Source organism: Callorhinchus milii, unplaced genomic scaffold (genome assembly GCF_018977255.1).
Source record: "Callorhinchus milii isolate IMCB2004 unplaced genomic scaffold, IMCB_Cmil_1.0 Scaffold21, whole genome shotgun sequence".
Classification (NCBI taxonomy): domain Eukaryota; kingdom Metazoa; phylum Chordata; class Chondrichthyes; order Chimaeriformes; family Callorhinchidae; genus Callorhinchus; species Callorhinchus milii.
In genome coordinates, this window is record NW_024704762.1 from 5,294,277 (window position 1) to 5,313,511 (window position 19,235).

Consider the following 19,235-nt stretch of genomic DNA (forward strand, 5'->3'; position numbering starts at 1 on the left):
AAGCGCTTAGAGATATCCTCCCGATGTGAAAGGCGCTGTATAACTGTAAATTGTATTGTATGTTAAGTTACGCTGGGATAAGTGTGAGAGGTTTGGTTTCAGTGCCATTTATATGGCTGGTCTTGCTCCTGCCATGATTGTCCAGACAACTCACCCATCATGTGCGGAGAATGGTTTCACCCTCGGGTTTCTGCAGATCAAAAATCAATGCCAAGTGTGCTTTTAGTGAGCAACAATCGGAGCCTGGAATTAAAAATTAATCCTGGGCAATGAATCAGCCATTCAACTCAGCTTCATCATATACAGCCTCTGTAAGACAGTATCTCCTCACTTTCTAAAAACAATCTTGGCATTGATTCTAAATATGCAGAGCCTGTGGGTGAAACTATTCTCTAGAAGTCGCGGGGTGGGTGTGGGTGTTGGGGGGGTTAAAATTAAATTAATAAATTGTATTTGGTTGGTCGACCAAAAAGATTGACTACTGCTGCTCAACAGGATCCCTTCAAATTTTATGACATGTTATAAAATACAAATCCATTCAAATTTTCAAGACTGAGGTGGATAGGTTTTTGTTAAGTCGAGGTATCAAGGGATACGGGGCAAAGGCAGGTAATTGGAGTTGAGGTACAGATCTGCCATGATCAAGTAGAACGGCGGAACAGACTCGAGGGGCTGGTTGGCCTACCCCTGTTCCTATGTTCCTATATATCCCCTCCTGGTGTGGCAGCCGGGTGAGGAGCGGTCAGGCTCTCTGTGAAAAATAATCGGACGCATTAAAATGTATTGAAAAAAAGAAGCGAGTCACATGCAAAATTTAAAAGCGTGCGGATATTTGGATACGATGTCAGCCACTTGTTTGCATGTTGCTGGGGGTATTGCTGTTTGGCCCTGTTCCCTTAAAGACTGTGAAACATGAGTCCACTGAGCTAACATGTTGGCAGCACCGTAGGGCGTGCAGAGCCAGCCAGGACCGATCCTTTTATATTCATAAGAGAGAATTAATTAAATGTTTCCATTATCATTCTGAAAATAAGTGGGCTAATTAGAGCAGAAACCTAACCCCGCGCCCATTGTTAGCCCCGTTCATACCTGAATCTTGAGAATGTGTAGAGGAGCAGAAGGGTGAAGGAGCCAGACAGGTTCACACTGCACAGCAGCATGGGGAACAAGCAAAACATCTTCACTGCGCATCAGCTGGATGCCTATCAGGTAGGACACCTGGTTCCAAACTCCAACAACAACTTGCACTTATATAGTGCCCTCCGTGCAGGGTAGCGTCTCAGAGCGCTTAAACTATGGTTAGTTATTGTAACGCTCATCTACGACAACAACACCATTTATACAGCACCTTTCATGTCAGGAGGACGTCCCAAGGCGCTGGACAAACAGAGTTTGGGACCCGAGCGAGGGTCGGGGTGGGGAGGGGGAGGGCTGGGGGGGGGGGGCGAAAGCAGGGAGATAGAAAGCACGGTCGAAGAGGAGGGTCTTGAGGTGGGTCTTGAAGGTGGCGAGGGAGGGGGGGGGGGGCGAGACGGAGGGACTGCGGGATGGAGTTCCAGAAGGTGGATGCAGAGTGGCGGAAGGCCTGCCCATCGATAGTGGGGCGAGCAGGGCGGGGGACGTGAAGCAGGCCAAAGCCCGCTGAGCAGAGGGAGCGAACAAGATGGTAGAGGGTTAGGAGGTCGGAGAGGTATGGCGGAGGAAGACCATGGGGGGGCTTTGAAGGTGAGGACCAGGATCTTGAACTGTATCCTCTGTGTGATGGGAAGCCAGTGGAGTTGGGCAAGGATGGGGATGATAGGGTCACGGAGCCTGGTGTGGGAGAGGGTACAGGCTGCAGAGTTCTGGATGATCTGCAGCCTGTGGAGGGAGGAGTTGCGGAGGCCGACAAGCAGTGAGTTTGCGCAGTTGAGCCTCAAAGTAATGAAAGAGTGTATGAGGGTTTCGGCGGCCTGGGGTGTGAGACAGTGTCGGAGCCGGGCAACATTGCAGAAGTGGGGGAAGGCAGAGCGGGTCATGGCGCGAATGTGGGGTCGAAACGATGGTCGAACAAGACCTCCAAGTTTCCGGACTGGCTTAGTAAGGTGGAGTGTTCAACTATGGATGGTGATACTGTCAGCGCCTGAGGTGAGGAGGCACTGATAGGAGCCAATCAGGAGAGCCTCGGTCTTGTTGACTTTTGACTGAAGCAAGTTAGCTCTCATCCAGGACTTGATGTCTGACAGACATTCTGTCAGGACCTGTGGTCCTAGAGTTAAGGGTGGAGGCAGAGAGGTAGAGTTGGGTGTCATCCGAATACATGTTGAAGTTGACCCCATCTCTGCGGATAATATCACCAAGGGGGAGCATATAGATATTGAAGAGGAGGGGACCAAGAACAGAGCCCTGAGGAACACCGCACGAGATGGTTCGGGGGCTGGAGGGGAAGCCATTTGAGGAGATGAAGTGGAGACGGTGTGAGAAGTACAATCTGAACCAATCAAGGACAGGGCTGTGGAGGTTGAGGTGAGAGGGGAGGCGGTGGATGAGGATAGAGTGGTCGACGGTGTCGAAAACAGCAGAGAGGTCAAGGAGGACGAGGAGGCAGAGGGAGCCCTGGTCGCAGATGGACCGAATGTCATTTGTTATGTTGACCAGCGCGGTTTCTGTGCTGTGGGTGGCAGGGAAGCCCGAGTGGAGGGGTTCGAGAAGGGAGTGGCGGGAGAGGAAGGAGCGAAGCTGAGAAGCAACAATTCGTTCCAGGACCTTGGAGCGGAAGGAAAGATTGGAGATGGGGCGTCAGTTAGAGAGTAGAGAAGGGTCCAGGGAGGGTTTTTTTAAGGATAGGAGTGATGACAGCTTTTTTAAAGTGGTGGGAGCAGTACCAGAGGACAGGGAGAGGTTAACGATTGTCAGTGAGTAGAGGGGCAAGGAGGTGGAGCTGGGAGGTAAGGAGGGGGCTAGAGATGGGATCCAGGGAGCAGGTGGTGGGGTTCATACGGGTTATGGTGGTGATGAGAAAGGAGGGCGAGACGGGTTCAAAGCTGAGATGGAGAGGGGGTAGTAGTTGCAGTGGCAGAGGCAGCTGAGCGGATTCCCTCGATTTTGGATTCGAGGAAGTCCAACATCGCCTCGCAGTTGGCATTTGAGATGAGGATGGGTGAGGCGTGAGAGGGTGGGCGGAGGAGTCGGTTCGTGATGGAGAAGAGGAGCCTCCAAGACTGTCTTGGAGTAGAACAACGAGTTAGCGGAGGCGGAGCGGTAGGATCTGACATGGTTCAGCCAAATCTGCCGGTGGACAGTTAGGTTTGATTTGAGTCAGGTGGCTCAGCGGAATGCACCTGGGCTTTAAGGGAGCGGCGGTGGCTGGTGTACCAGGGTGATTTACGTGATCAGGAGACGGTTTGGTTCATCTAAATACAAATGAGATGGTGAATACAGTATTATAATATCCATATAATAATAATAATCCTTGCATTTTGTATAGCGACTTATATGTGTGTGTCTATATATATATATATATATAGACACACACATATATATATTATAAAGGTCAGTTTATCATGGGTAGATAATTCACAGCTGGGGGATACCTGAAGGGAAGGAACGAATAAAGGTTTAGTTTGCATGTTGATGGGATCCATCAAGTTCACTCCCACCTCCTCATGTACCCCTACATATTTCTCCTGCTGCTGGCGGTGTTATAAATAGCTAACTGGTAATGTTATAGACAGGATTATACGCTAGGGGCAGTGCTATAGACAGGAGTATGCACGAGTGGTAATGCTATATATGGTTATGCAAAGCTGGAAAAGGTTAATAAGTATATATTACACAACACAAGATAAAATGTGCTCTATGGGATGTTACTCTGTGTAGGCAAGAATAATGAGAGAATGTGTGTAGGTCACAGAGGGAAAGAGGGGGAGATACTGAAAGAAAGTGAGCGCATGTGAAAGATACACAGTCCGTTTTCTGCAGTGCATTTTGAACGTAAATCCATTCTAAATAAACCAACAAATAAGCAGTACAGTAAAACTGTGCCAATTTTGAGACGTCTGGACAATGACGATGAGGGGCTGCATCAAATGCGAGGGCTTTATTATTTTAATACCAAAATTATTATTAAATAATCCATTTACATTTGTAACTTCACTTGTAACTTCGTCCCCTCCGCTCCACCATTGGAACATAGGAACAGGAGTCGGCCATTCAGCCCTTCGAACCTGTTTCACCATTCAGTTGGATCACGGCTGATCTGTACCTCAATTAATCTTGTCAATTAAAATTTTCCACTTCCTCCCCATATCCCTTGATACCCTGACCTACCAAAAATCCGTCAACCTCACTCTTGAATGTGTGGATGGATCCAGCATCCGCAGCCTTTCGTGGGAGAGAATTCTGGATTTCTACCACCCTTTGAGTGAAAAAATGCTTCCCGATTTCACTCTTAAATGGCCTGGTTCTAATTTTAAGACTATGCCCCCCCCCCTTGTTTTGGATTCCCCCACCTGAGGAAATAGCTTCTCTGCATCCAGGTGGCCTTATGTTCAGCCACTATGCCCCGAAGCTTTGGAACTCCCTCCTCCAGTCTTTCTGCCTTACCCCCTCCTTCCCCTCTTTCAGATCACAACCGAATGCCTTTCTCTTTGTGCTTACGGTCACCTCCTCTCTTCCCCCCGGCTCGGTATCAGGCTCCGCCACCGTCAAGCATTCCGAGATGCTGCCCTGTGTGTGAAGGACGCTTATATAATTACAAGATGTGGTCGGAATTTCAATTCGTAAAGGTTTTCGAAATCTATGGCAAATTTTTCCAGCAAATGCGACTGTTTTACTTTAACCTGGCTCATTTTGTTTTTCTCCCCCTCCCAAGGACTGTACCTTTTTCACACGAAAGGAAATTCTGAGGTGAGTCTAGAAACATTGAGCTCAATCTGCTGGCCACGGCTACTTTCACATCACACGCTCTGTTCCTCTTCCTTTGGTCTTCCTTCGCCCTCCTCGCACAGCGAGTTGTTCGGATCTGGAATGCGTTGCCTGAAAGTGTGGTGGAAGCCAAATTGATAACAACTTTCAAGAGAGAAGTAGATAGGTATTTGGGGAGGACAAATTTGCAGGGCTATGGGGAGAAAGCGGGGGAGTGGGATTAATTTGGACAGTTCTTTCAAAGACCCGGCACGGACACGATGGGCAGAATCGACTCCTTCTGTGCTGTATAATTCTATGATTCTATGATTCTCCTCTCCGCCTTCCCCCCTGGACTCCCTTCAGGAATTGGAGAGCTTGTTGGAGCTTGCTGGCGTTAAGTAGATGGACTCATTTGCAGGTGGCATCACACCATGCAAACAGGTAACAAATGCAAGAAAAGTGGTTAGTATTTAAAGAGTTATAGACAAACTTAAGGATTTGGGTTGAAGAATGGAACTACCATTTTTTTTATAGGACGCATTCAATGTCCCAATAATTCTCTTAAGCGCTTTGAGATGTTCTGCCAATGTGAAAGACGTTATCCAAGCACTCTGTGACACTGCCCTGCGTGAAGGGGATTATATAAGGGAACTTTGTTGTTCTAAATACAATATAAATTGTATTGTATGCATGAAAATAAACTTAATCTCTCCCTTAATGTTTTTGGTATTAACCTTAAATTTACTTCCTCATTTTACTGACTCTCTCACCAATGGAAATAATAATAATACTTGCATTTGATATAGTGCCTCATCGCATCTTCGAGGTGTCTCAAAGCGCTTCACAGAATATACTGTAGAGTGTAGTCTCTGTGTATTTTGTAGGTGAAATTACTTATTCAATATCTCCTCCTGTTTCTCCAAAGGTTTTTTTCCCAAACAAACTCTTGTCTGTGGGACCCGGTTGTTTAAATAGCTGTGAAATAATTATTTTATTCTCCTTCCAGATTGTTCCACCGTTACCGAGATTTGGCTCCGCAACTCGTCCCTTTGGACTACAAATCCAACCCAGAGGTGAAATTGCCATACGAGCTGATTAGCAGCATGCCTGAGCTCAAGGTACATAACAAAATAAGGATTAACTAGGCGAAAGAAGACCAAGGTGTATCCAGTTCGCTTTCCACCATCCTGGTGTCTTGTCCCAAACTATATACTGTATCCTGAGATATTATAATAATAATCCTTGCGTTTGATATAGCGCCTTATCACGTCTTCAAGACGTCTCAAAGCGCTTCACAGAATATACCGTAAAGTGAATTGGCTGTATATTTTGCGGGCAAAGCGCGGCAGCCAATTGCGCTCAGCGGTGTCCCACAAGCAGTCGTGGATTGAGTGACCATATTATTTTCTAACAGCGATCCATCTAATTTGTTCTTGAAAGAATCTACCCTCTCTGCTTCCACCGTCTCCCGTACGTTTACTACTCGCTGACTGAAGTAGTGTTTCTGCAGATTAGTTCTGAATTTACCCCCACCTCCTTTCAATCGCAGGCCTTGTCCTCTGGTTCTACTGTTCAGTACAAGATAAAAGCAGCTTATCATAGTCTACATTATCTAGTCCCTTTAGAGAGCGTGAGAGTGGTACCCTGAACGCCTTTCCCTGTGTCCTGTGCCAAGTGCATTCTCACTGTCAGAGAATGAATAATGAATAATTCACCCACTACTAATTGACAGGAATCTCTGAGCATTTACCAGCAATTGGACACCATTAAACTACCAGTGGACCTGCTCAAACAGCCTAATCACTCACTCACTCACTCACTCTCTCTCGGCCTCTCCAGAGATGGAAAGTGAAAGGGCTGTCGTTAACAATTTATTCGCTAGTCACGGCATATATTTTACACAATGTAAAATGTCATTTGTGTTGTAGTTGTTGTTGTTGTGGTCGCGGTGGGCTGACCCGTAAAGCTATTCCGCGTAGGAAAGAAACATTCTGATTTCAGCCAGCGTCAACAACATCAACAACTTGCATTTATACTCCATTCCTTCATCTAATGAGATGTCCTGACCAGATTGGACAGATCTGGTTGTTTTTTCCGGCCCACACATTGGACAGATGTTGTGCAGATGATGAGCTAGCTGGGTGACAGCACCTCACCTCCCGCAACTTACCTCAACTAAAACAGCTTCAGGGTCATTAAGTTTACGGTAGGTGAAGGCAATCAGTGCGTGTGATGTTGTGGATTGTTTTTCTGTGTGTGTAGGCCGGAAAAAACCATGTCCTCAATCGCACGTGGAACGAACACCGTGCAGGTGGACGTTAAAGATCCCGTGGCACTATTCGCAAAGAGAAGGGAGTTTCTCCCGGTGTCCTGGCCAACAATCCCCCAGATATAATTAGTCGCTTACCCCTTCCTGCTCTTTACGGGACATTGCTGTGCGCAAATCTCTAACCATATCCCAACATCAGAATGAGCTCAGGTAACATCTACCAGAGACGCCGCCTTCTCCTATGTACCAAGTGTGAGGTTTATATTAGACAATATATTATATATAAACATACCATATATATTCTAGCAGTTTATTTCAGAAGCGCCTGAAGACCTTCCTCTTTGACCGCTCCTACGGACACCTCACCTCACCCCTCCCCCTGGCTCGGCGTCGTGATCCACCACTGTCAAGCGCTCTGGAACGCTACCCTGCTTTGAGGGGGGTGCTATATAAATGCAAGTTGTTGTTCTTATGATGTTGATTCACAGGAGCGTTGGCCTGTCGTTCAAGCACTGCTCCATGTATTTGCCTAGGGAAATAAGCTTGGGTGCTACGTCCCATGTCTGAAGTCTCGGCGTACAGTATAGAGAATGATGTAACTTCCAGACACCAATCATGATGTGTTTCGCCCACAGAATACACAAAGTTAATTCACTTTGCAGTATATTCCGTGAAGCACTTTGAGACGTCTCGAAGACGCGATAAGGCGCTACATCAAATGCAAGGATTATTATTATTATCAGTAACTGCTCTCTGCCTGCAGGATAACCCCTTTCGCCAGAGGATTGCCGAGGTGTTCTCTGAGGATGGCGAAGGGAACATGACACTGGACAACTTTCTGGATATGTTCTCGGTGTTGAGTGAAATGGCCCCGCGAGATCTGAAGGCTTGCTACGCCTTTAAAATATACGGTAAATGGGGATGACATTATTTCTTAGCGACGGTTATGTGTATGATGGGTTCCTAGAACTATGTTAGTTCAAAGTCCCGACGTGGGGGGGTTGAACCCCAAACCTTCTAACTCAGAGTTGCCACCAAACGAGCCAGGCTGAGACAAGCGGCAGGAGACACGCACCTTATCCACGCCATTTGCTGGTGGCTTTGTTTGATTGTCTGTTATTGTACCAGAAGGTAACAATGAATATTTTCTGCCCCTTTTGAAGCTGCCAGCGTGTGTGATAGGGTCAGGGAAAGTTTCCATGAATCATGCATGGACAGTGTCGGAAATGAATGATTTGAATGGACGGCAGATGAGTATTAATTTGAGCGCAGGGTATTATCAAAACAGCCACACAGCTTCTGAAATTACAGCAGGTCCATTTCAATTCCAAGAACATTGAGCTGACATTATGAATGCGACTGAATTCCGTCCAGCCAAGAACGCTGGTCAACTGAGCCAGATTGATCCTCATTAAAATCAGGAGTGAAGTTTCATCTACAAGTCCAGGCAATGAGGTGGGACCTGCCTGAACCCTTGGCCCATCGCTCAAGGTTCTCTTTACTTCACCAAGTTGAGACGAGCAATGAAATAATTACAATAATAATCCTTGCATTTGTTATTAGCATCTTATTGGGTCTTTGAGACTTCTCAAAGTGATTCACAGAATATATCATGAAGTGAATTGACTGTATATTTTGTGGGTGAAACACGGCAGCTAATTGCGCACAGCAGCGTCCCCTAAACATGTGGTGGATTGAGTAACCAAAATTATTATTATTATTTTTCTTTGAAGGGATTATTACCCCGAGAGAAGCGATCCGCCAATCAATTGACATCCGGGTTCCTACTTACTGCTAGGTAAACAGAGACGTGTGGAGTAACAAAACTTGCCTAAAGTTTCACCCTGCCGGAAATCGAACCCAGGTCTCTCGCTTGCGAGGCGAGTGCTCTAACCACTGAGCTACAGGACTCCAAAATGACTCTCGTCTCAAACTCTTAGATTTCAACAATGACGACTTCATCTGCAAGTCGGACCTGGAGAAGACCCTGAACAGGCTGACCCGCTACGAGCTGACCGAGGAAGAGGTGCGCCTGGTGGGTGAGAAGGTCCTGGATGAAGCTGACCTGGACAATGACGGCAAATTGTCACTGGAGGATTTCCAGCACATGATTGCACGAGCACCTGATTTCCTCAGGTAACCAACGCCCTTCACAATGTGTGTGTGCGTGTGTACGTGTGTGTGCGCGCTCTCTCAACCTTATTCTCTCTCGGCCCCGTCGGGTCCCCACTGGCTCTCAGAGCAAGGTGCTCATGTTCGATCAATCCCACTGCCCTGCCATATGGAGTCCTGTAGCTTATTGGTTAGAATTTCGCCTCGCAAGCCAGAGGACCCAGGTTTGTTTCCCGGGCGGGGAGAAACTTTAGGCAGGTTTCCCTACTCCACGCTCCTCTGTTTGCCCAGCAGTAAGTAGGAACCTGGTTGTTATTCGATTCACAAATCGCTTTCTGGGGCCTTAGAAAAAATAATAATTTGGTCGCTCAATCCATGCTGTGTGCCATTGGCTGCCGGGTTTTGCCCCAAAAATATATAATCAATTCAGAAGCGCTTTGAGGCGTCTCAATGATGTGATAAGGCTCTATATCTAGTGCAAGGATTATTACTGTTATGCCCATATGCCCTTCGAGCCTCCATGGGGCTGAACAACTTGGCTACACCCTCCGATTCCCGCGAGACTGAAACGATTGCATGTCACCAGTTGAGCTCACATCCTAGGCTGACAATCCGTTTTGCCAACACAATACACAGCCACTATACTTAACAGTATACCCTGTGAAGCGCTGTGAGACGTCTCGTCACAGCCAGATCAATTAACAACTCAAACGTGTTTCTGTTTCTTCCCTCAGCACCTTCCACATCCGAATCTAAGCCAGTGAGCGGAGCAAAGCTACCACAGAGATCCAGAGACCCAGCCACATGACACCTGCCTCTCACCATCGGAACCCACCTCCCATCCAGAGCAGAATCGCCCACCACCCTCTTTAGGACAAGACACTTCCCCACTCCAGCGTCCAAGTCTTTCTAAAGCGTTAACTGTGCTTCTCTTGTAACGTTGATTCAGACTGGCGAGGGGCGGGGGATGGGATGTCAGCCTCGATTTCCGTCTTATTCATCATTAACGTTATTGTCGTTTTTAATGAAATTTGAAAAAGAAAAAGTTCAAACTCCGACAGCGATTTTTTTTACACACACACGCACTGCTCGCCCCGTCACCTCTCACGCTCACGGTTCAATCTCCGACGTAACGCAAGGATGCAACCCTCTGTGTGATAAGGAGTCCGAAATGTTATGAGGAATTCGTGAGGAATGATTCACATTCAGCCCAATGTCAGTGGTGTGAGTTTCACTGGACGCTCCCAACCCAGAAACGTACAGTCATCCCCACACTACTGGTTACACACACCACTCCTCCCTATTGTTCACTAGAAGACAATCGCCTACAGAGGGCAAGGAACCAGGTCCAAACCTGGTGGGAGACTGGGGTTTGACGGACAGTGATCACAGTGGCACATTGATAGCAATCTCAGCACCAGATCTGACTAAGCCCCACAGACAACCCAGAGGCGGAACAGATACTCTTGTAAGTAATTTGCAATTCAGACATGTGTGACAATACAAGGGACTGATTTTATTTTACAATTCAGTGTCTCTCGCAGCTGGTTTGCAGGTACACAGGTCACAAGAGTGGCAGCACAGAAGACAGAAGCCAACAGAAAGGCTAATGGAATCCTTATTATATTTTTTCTGTCAGCCAGATGTCTGACACGTGTAGAAATCCATCACTTTGCTTAAGAGTAATCCAAACCAGACCGAGAGTCACATGCATCCCAACCTACATATAGAAATTCCTGTGTCTGGAATGAAATGTGCACTCATTCTCTCTCTCTCTCTCCCCGGAGGGACTCAACCTGCTCACCTAATTCCGGAGAGTTTTAGGCAACAGTTTGGGGACGAGAGCCAAGGCTTGGGGACCCCAGAATGTGTGTTGGGGTAACTGCTGGAGATTAACTCCTTTCTTTTTCAAGCTGTGCCAGGGGATCTTTAATGCCCACCTGAATTGGCAGATGTCCGAGATCTCATCTGAAGGACGACACCTCTGATAATGCAAAGTACCCCCAGCGCTGCACTGCAGTGTCAGCCCGGACTAAATGAGTTGAAAGTCCCAGTCGTGCGGTTTGAACCCACAATCGCCTGACTCAGAGGTGAGAGCGCTACCAACTGAGCCAAGTTGACACATGGTTTCGCGGTCTGATATGGAGGTTTCTTTGGTACGATGTGTTTCCTGGAGCAGTAACCAAAGCAGACAAGAGACTTACAAAGCCAGCCTCTGTGCGAGTTGCCGGCCTATTTCACAATCCAGAAAATTACAGAAAATCTTTCTTATCGCTGACGTTGAACATGCAAATAAAAAGAAATCAATGATGTATACAATAACAGCATCGACGGCTGCTTAACACTCTGGAGCTGCGGTGGTGAGGGGTGAAGAGTTAAGGGTGGTTAAGCTTTGGGGGCGAGGGCGCATTTGGTTTCACGAAATAGTCAATTCACTTTACAGAATATTCTGTGATGCACTTTGAGACGTCCCGAAGATATGATAAGGCACTGCATCAAATGCAACGATTATCATTATTATTATCCTAACGATTCCTAACTAGGGTAGGAATGGGAAGGTGATCTCCTCCAGGACTGGGATTTAAACTCTTCTCGATCTCTCTCTGTCAGCTCTCTCATCCAACATCTATCCTGTGTATGAATGTTACTCCCTCCCATCCCCTCCCCACCAACATTTGGGATAGCAGGGCACCCACTTATTGTCAAACTTAGCCTTCATTTTTTTCATGTACAAATATGAGGTTAAAGAGGGCCCAGCTCTGATGGTTATTTTCTAGGACAACTGAATATGTGCCAAAAAGCCTCTTAGAAGGGGCACACAGTGAGCAAAGAAATGTTATTATTGCACTTACGCTCGCTCGTTCACTTCCCTGACCTCGTTCGAGCTCTGTATCAAGATGTACTCTTTGACCACGCGTTCAGTCATCTTTTCCCCTCCGCACCCCCTTCTGCTCCCACCCTCAACTTTGGGTGCCCAGCCAGCGGTGTGAAGCGCTTTGAGACGTCCTCCTGATACGAAAGGCGCTGAATAAATATAAAGTGTCATGTTACATTTGCGACAAATTACTGGCAAGTGGCAAGTGACCTCCTTATCTCAACCCCTCTTTGCACTTTACTCTAATAATTCATCCCAAAAGGATCCACCCAAACAAACCCTAAAAGCCTTGCTCGAGTTCTGAGTGTGAACTTTTGTATTTGTTTTGCTTAAAACGCTGAATGAAATAAGACTTCGACCCCCAGGACAGTGAGGCTGATTCATTACAAGTCTTGTGTTGACTGGTTCCAGTTGAACCGTTTCCGAAGCTATCATTTTAGTCGTCCCGTTCGGAAATTCCGTCTCCTAGCTGGGCCTGTATCCAGGAGCGTATGGCGGAGGGATCAAATATTCTTCGGGCAGATGGCCACTCTCTCCCAAGCACTCCTCGTCTCTCCCATGGCAGAGACCTCCTGCAGCAAAGTCAGTCTCAGCACTGGGCAAAGCCCAAGGAGTGGAGGGCAGCGGAGTGTGGCCAGGTGGCTGGGTGGCCATTGTATCAGCTCTTGTGTGCCTTGGAGGGTGAAGCGTGCTCACTTGTTGGGGCTCCCGGTTCCTCTGGTCCAGCGTGGAGTACACGTTTGTGTTTCTCGAGGCAGAGCAGACGTTTTGAGCCGAATTGCAGCAGCCCTGAGGGGCGCTGGGTTGGTACCTTTGGGGTTCTGGGTCTCTGACCCTGATTGCACGATGCTTGATTTCGGAAAATTTGGAAATAATTTCTTTGATATTAAGGAGAGCGGTTTGGCCCTTCAGTCTGGCCGAAAGGCTGCCTCCTTCTCCTCCTCCTCCTGATGCTGCCTCTGGGGCACTTGCCGTGTTACCTTGAGACGTCATCCCTAGACTTGGCTGCTGAGGGCACCAAATGGGAGGTTGACTCTGCAACCTGCGAGCGTGCTGGGCAACGTCAATCTCACTGTAAACGTCATCCTGGGACGCGACCATCTTCTGCTTCTGTCCTTCGGAGCTTGAGTTTCTCTGGGCTCCGTCAAAGCCAGCCCCCTCCTCGGAATTGTGTCTCGGAAGCGTTGTGGCTGGAAGATGAGAAGCTGTCGTCTGCAATGACAATGCAACACATTGACCGGCTCCGACATTGATCAGACCAGGGGAACGGCGCACTACACTATCGGGGATGCCGTCCTTCGGGTGAGATGTTAAACCGCAACCCCCTTCTGCCTCTTCATTAAACATACCCCCTTTTTTTTTTTCCATGCAAAGAGTAGTGGAAATCTCAAACTCTCTCCCCGAAAAAGACTGCTGATGCTGGATCGATTGAAATTTTCAAGACTGTGTTGGACAGAGTTTTGTTTTAGGGAAGGTTATCGAGGGATATGGAGCAAAGGCGGGTCAATGGAGTTGAGGTGCAGGCCAGCCATGATCTAATAGAATGGCAGAACAGGCTCGAGGGGCTTAATGGTCTACTCCTATGTTCCTATGCTATGACACTATTTGAAAAGAATAGGGCGTTTCTCCCAGTGTGCTGGACAGCAAATACCCTGTGCGCAAATGGGCTGTTGTGTTCGCTGCAAAAACACCATCACTACACTTTACAGTGAAGCCCGTGAAGCACTTTGATACCTCCCGACGTGAAAGACACTTTATCAAATGCAACTATTAGTATCATCCAAAATTGCATGAAATATTCCAGGTGTGGCCCAACCAATGTCTTATACACAACAACAACAACATTATATCTATATAGCGCCTTTCACATCGGGGGGAACGTCCCAAGGAGCTGGACAATCAGTGTTTCGGACCCGAGCTGGGGGTCGGGATCGGTGAGGGTGGAGAGCAGGGGGTTGGAAGGAGGGTGACCGAAGGCACGATCAAAGAGGAGGGTCTTGAGACCGTCTTGAAGGAGGCAAGGGAGGATTCCTTACTTGTTACTCAACCCAGAAGAATACTGTAAGAACAAGATAGCAGAACAATAGACAGCCACCCCTCCTAGTAATTTATTTGAACAGTACATTGTTTCCAGGTGACTGTTCTGAACTTGCCCTTTACGCACCCTGAACCCATGCCATATTGTTCTGGGCTATATCAAATGCAAGGATTATTATTATTAATTATCATTATGATATTCACACCTGACATTTTGCGCTCAACAGCTAATAGTAATCACTACAATTGACCTGAATTAGGGCGACCATATTTTGTGAACCAAATTTGCGAACAAATACTATATTTTGAACAATACAAAATTGAACTCACCATAATTCCAGAGGCCAGCAATTACTAGAGAAGCTTGCTGGGTTAATGTCAGTGTTTCTCTGACGAGCGTATCTGTTTTTAGGATTTTATCGTTCTTGCTCAGTTTGTTGCTGAACTCAAGACGGGGCAAATTTAACCCCGGGACACAATAGCCCATCTTGTCCTCGGAAATCAGGGTGGTGTGGACACCCTACCTAAGGGTGGGCAGGATTAATAATAATCCATGCATTTGATAGTGCGCCTTATCATGTCGTTAGGACGTCTCAAAGCGCTTCAGAGAATATACTGTAAAGTGGATTGACTATGTAAACTTGTGGGTGAAACGAGGCAGCCAATTGCGCACAGCAGTGTCTCGCAAACAGTCGTGGATTGAGTGACCACATTTCATTAAATCAAGCTTTGGGCGATGGGGGAAGAAGAAATGTAGGAACCCTGTGGGGGAGGAGGGAGAAATTAGCGAATGAGACTGTGACACTCACCGCCTTGGGTGTGGGAATCTGGTTCCCCTGTAGCAATGCCCTGAGTTCACTTTGGAGCGATGGGTACAGTTTTTTCACAGGCCCTCTGCTGTCATCACTGGCTGCCACTGGGACCCGGCTGGGGATCGTTGGGTCGAGCTGGGCGCCTGGGCTGACGACCAGCCCTTTCCGGGAAGGCAGTGGGGGAGGAACCAATGTGCCCGCCTGGAACTTGAGTGGTTTTGGCAGCAGCAGAGGTTTAGCAGCCGCTGGAGAAGCAGAGCTCGGTGACAGTGGGGCGATGTTGGCGGCAGAGAAACAGCCCGAAGGCGACGTCAGTCGTTCTTTTCCCAACGCAGGGCTGAGCGAGCACGGTTCTCCGCTCCTAGTCTTCACCTGAGAGAGAGAGCTCGACGTTAAATAGCGCACAAGAGCAAAGCCTCAGAGATTCTAGTTACAGTGGAATGTTTGAATAAGCCACAGCCACAGTCTTGGAACGATTTTACATCAAAGGCGATGCTTTACTCTGTGGGTGTTTTGCATTCTGTGCCTTGAAGTTGACAGATCGTGTTTGCTTCTCGCAAACACAGAATCACGGTCTAGCGAATTAGCGTGTGGCTAAGTGCTGCATATTCCCGGATATTCTGCATATATTCGAACTGAGGCATTAAAAGGCACTGCTTTAGTACTGAAAAAGCATTGAATCTGTATCTTTTTTTAAATAAACTCTTTTGCCTGGTAAACCTGGGCTCTCTGTGCTTCCCAGTAAACATCTGCTTTCGAATAGGCTGTAATAAACGCTTGGAGAAGTTATCGCTCAATCCTGTGCAGTTAATGTGTGCATTGGGATAACCGCTGTCATCTAACCAGCTAAAGCCACGTAGCTTGCCATTGAGAGCACTGACCATCTGCGTAGGGCTCAGAGCTGAACTGGGGCTCAGGTAAAACTGCGAGCATCGCCAGATCTGGGTTTGTTACACAGGGTCTTACAACCATGTTCCAACTCATTCTTAGGCCACAGCCGACTCGGAGTGTTCGACTTACCAGATCCGGAGTTGGTAAAAGCAACGAACCTCCCAACGCCACTGGTTTGTGTTGACTCACCTGCCCGCAGGGGACTGTAAGATACTCGTCGTAGGGCCTGATAGGAACGTGAGTGTGAAACGACACCAGCTCCTGCAGTGACCTGTGAACCCGCGTCTCTCCGGAGATAATACAGCGAGCGTCTGGCATCACGTCGATCATGAAATGTCGGAACTGAACGGGGCCCCTGAGCAAGAACAAAACCACCCCGAGGTTTAACGGGCAACTGTACTGAGGGTCCTTAACAATCAGTGAAAAAGTAATAATAGCAATGATAATTATACTAATAATAATCACGTCGTTAAGACGTGTCACTGAGATTCACAGAATATATTATGAAGTGAATTGACGGTATATTTTCTGGGCGAAACGCGGCAGCCTATTGTGCACAGCAGCGTCCCACGAACAGTCATAGATTGAGTGAACAATTTTTTTTTTGGGGGGGGTGTTAAGTGATTGTTAGACCGGTAAAACGATCCACCAATCGACTAAACAACCAGGTTCCTACTTACTGCTAGGTAAACAGAGGACTACGTGGAGTAAGGAAACTTGCCCAATGCTTCGGTCCTGCCCGGGCATCAAACCTGGGTATCGAGGCGAGCACACACTAACCACTGCACTACGGGTCTCCGTGTATAGTCTGACAGTGACTTTCACCCACAACACTTGAGAACGTAAAGGTAAAGCCCGTGACGATATACTTATGACTAAGCAACATTCAGAGATGTATTTTGAAACATCTTTTCCCACTGAAGTGGTTTGAGGCGTCGCTGATGGAGAGACAAACTGCCCCTTTACTTTAAGTCCCAGCTGTTGCTCACCTGAAGGACAAGGTATAGCCATTCCGACTCTCACTGAATCGCACGAGAAAGCATCCCAGAGGCTTATCCTGCAGTAACTCTTCAGCATGTCTGTCAGAGGGAGAACAGAACGCAGAGTGAGTGAGGGCGAGTCAGAGAGAGATCATCAGAGCGTGCACTAACTAGTGGGGCTGTAGACAGAGGGTACCAGTGAGGCTAAGCTAAAGGATATTACAGTGAGGAGCAAGCTTTAGAGAGGTTGGGAGTTGCCTTTCAGTGACGGGGTCACAAGACAAATGCTGGTGTTCAGATCGCGTGTTGAGAAAACACCAACGCAGACTCGCTGAGCCGAATGGCCTGATTCTGGGCTGGAAAAAAAAATCAAGCGTTCTATAATTCCCTAATTCTATTAGACGCGGATTCCTCCTGGCCTGATGACGAGACGTGGGTCAGACAAACCCACGGGAAGCCCGATTTACACACAGTTCATTTCCAGAGCAGGTCACTGTGGAGTCCTGAAGTGGTTCTTCACTAACAAAAATATCCGCAAACTGGACTCGGACCTGCTTCTGACATCTCGACCACTGGCTCAGTTGCTCACGTGTCCGTCCCCCCCGCCCCCCCACCCCACCCGCCCGCCACACACTCTCAAGGCAGATTCGATCGGCTCAGGGTCATGTCGAAACACCAGTGTGCAAGTAGCGATATCAGTTTAAATCGTATTGTACTCCATGCATTTTTTGCTGGTTAACACAACTCCCAAGCCTCGGCTCTTGCCAACCTGCCCCTAATACTTTCCGGAATTGTGTAAGCAGGATGCATCCCTCCAAGGGAGAGAGCGAGAAAGAGAGGGAGAGAGAGAGTGTGCATACCATTCCAACAATCTATCTCTGGGATTTCCATGTGTGCGTGGGATGCATGGAAACCTCAGCTTCGCTTGGATACTCTCGAGCACGGTGATCGGTTTCCGCGTGTGTCAGACCCAAGTAAATACTGTACGAGGCTCACCTCCTGGAGATGTTCCCGTGAAGCCACTCTGGGAGGTGATGGGTACTCATACCCTGTATAGCCTGGCCCTCAGCAAAGCCATCGCCAGCAGGATTGCCACTCAGTCTCATCTCCGAGCGAGCCATCAAACCATCCTCACTCAGCCACTGATCCTAGAAAGGAGAGAAAGGAATCGACCTCTGTCACAGCTCATTCCGCGTCATTCCAGCCCATCGCAACTCATTACCAAACAAGCCAGACCTGTTTACCTTTCCCAGATACACAACAGGAGAGTCAGGTAAACCTGACATTCAACCCGTGGGTGATGGGTATGTTTTAGTTGTTGGATTCAGGGGTGCAACGAACGGAATAAAACTCACTTATCCAATCATTCACAGTTTCGGTTATGAAGTGGGATCACAACAGTGCACACAGCCTGGGTTTAGTGGAGTTGGCTATCTCCTTGGGAAGGGGAGGTAAGCAGAGTCTCCTTGGACCTGAACTAATAATAATAATAATCCTTGCATTGAAAACCTTGTCACGCAAAAGGGGAGGGTGTGGGTGGTGGTTGACTATCGTAGCTGTCACTCATCAGGGAGGCCGGGATCTGGGCGGCAATTGGCTGCCACTCACCTGGGTGTCAGGCTCTGGGGTATTAAATAGCGGGAGCCATTCACGAAGGGGGACAAAGGGAAATTTCCCCATTTCCCATACAACCGGCCCCATCCCATCCCCCGACATGTGTCAGACACCCGGCCTCCTGAAAAAACATTAGTAGAGCGAGCGATGTGTACACATGGGTTTCGATGCGGTGTGTACACTGTGCACATCATACATAATAGTAATCCACAGCGCATAGAATTACATAACGCTTGAATTCTCCAGCCCAGAAACAAGCCATCAGGTCCGAGCTGGGCAGGTGATTTATTTTCCCATTGAATCTGATCGCACTCTCTCTCTCTCTCTCCTGCCCATAAAACACACAGTCACTTGCACTTTGGCAGCAAATCCCGTGAAGCGCTTTGGGACGTCCTCCCGACGTGATAGACTCTCTGCACCAAATCGTAAGGATTATTATTATTATTATTATTATTATTTGGTGTCTGCCAAAGAGACGACATACCTTGGGACCCAGAGTGCGAGTGTGGAGTTCTCCTGCGCGCAGTTCTGTGGGTTACTGCGGTCTAAGATCGGACGTACCTGTGGAAAGAGACCGGCTCTTCCTTCCGGAGCGTGTAAAATGAAACCGGGAGTCAATGACCTTTAATACTCCTGCTCGCTCGCTTTATTTGTCGACCCATCACTGGGTGTGACTCCGAACAGGTGGGGAAAGCGACGCTGTTACGAGGAAGTGAAACCAGCAAACAAATAAATCGCGGGTAAACCGGATTAACTGT

At 47.8% G+C, this 19,235-nt stretch overlaps 2 protein-coding genes across 2 annotated transcripts; one reads left to right on the forward strand and one right to left on the reverse strand.

Moving 5' to 3' along the window:
* Positions 1-1,158: 1,158 nt before the first annotated feature.
* LOC103183487 (calcium and integrin-binding family member 3) lies at positions 1,159-10,313 on the forward strand. Its single transcript, XM_007900996.1, has 6 exons — positions 1,159-1,209; positions 4,853-4,887; positions 5,894-6,005; positions 7,920-8,067; positions 9,097-9,292; positions 10,003-10,313. The coding sequence occupies exons 1-6, from the start codon at positions 1,159-1,161 to the stop codon at positions 10,022-10,024; spliced, it is 564 nt and encodes a 187-aa protein (XP_007899187.1). The 3' UTR covers positions 10,025-10,313.
* Positions 10,314-12,270: 1,957 nt separating this feature from the next.
* On the reverse strand, positions 12,271-19,025 carry LOC103183570 (hematopoietic SH2 domain-containing protein homolog). Its single transcript, XM_042342853.1, has 7 exons — positions 18,962-19,025; positions 17,860-18,011; positions 16,873-16,962; positions 16,073-16,238; positions 15,874-15,933; positions 14,990-15,364; positions 12,271-13,355 (listed from the first exon to the last, which is right to left on the reverse strand). The coding sequence occupies exons 2-7, from the start codon at positions 17,982-17,984 to the stop codon at positions 12,609-12,611; spliced, it is 1,563 nt and encodes a 520-aa protein (XP_042198787.1). The 5' UTR covers positions 17,985-18,011; positions 18,962-19,025; the 3' UTR covers positions 12,271-12,608.
* Positions 19,026-19,235: the final 210 nt, after the last annotated feature.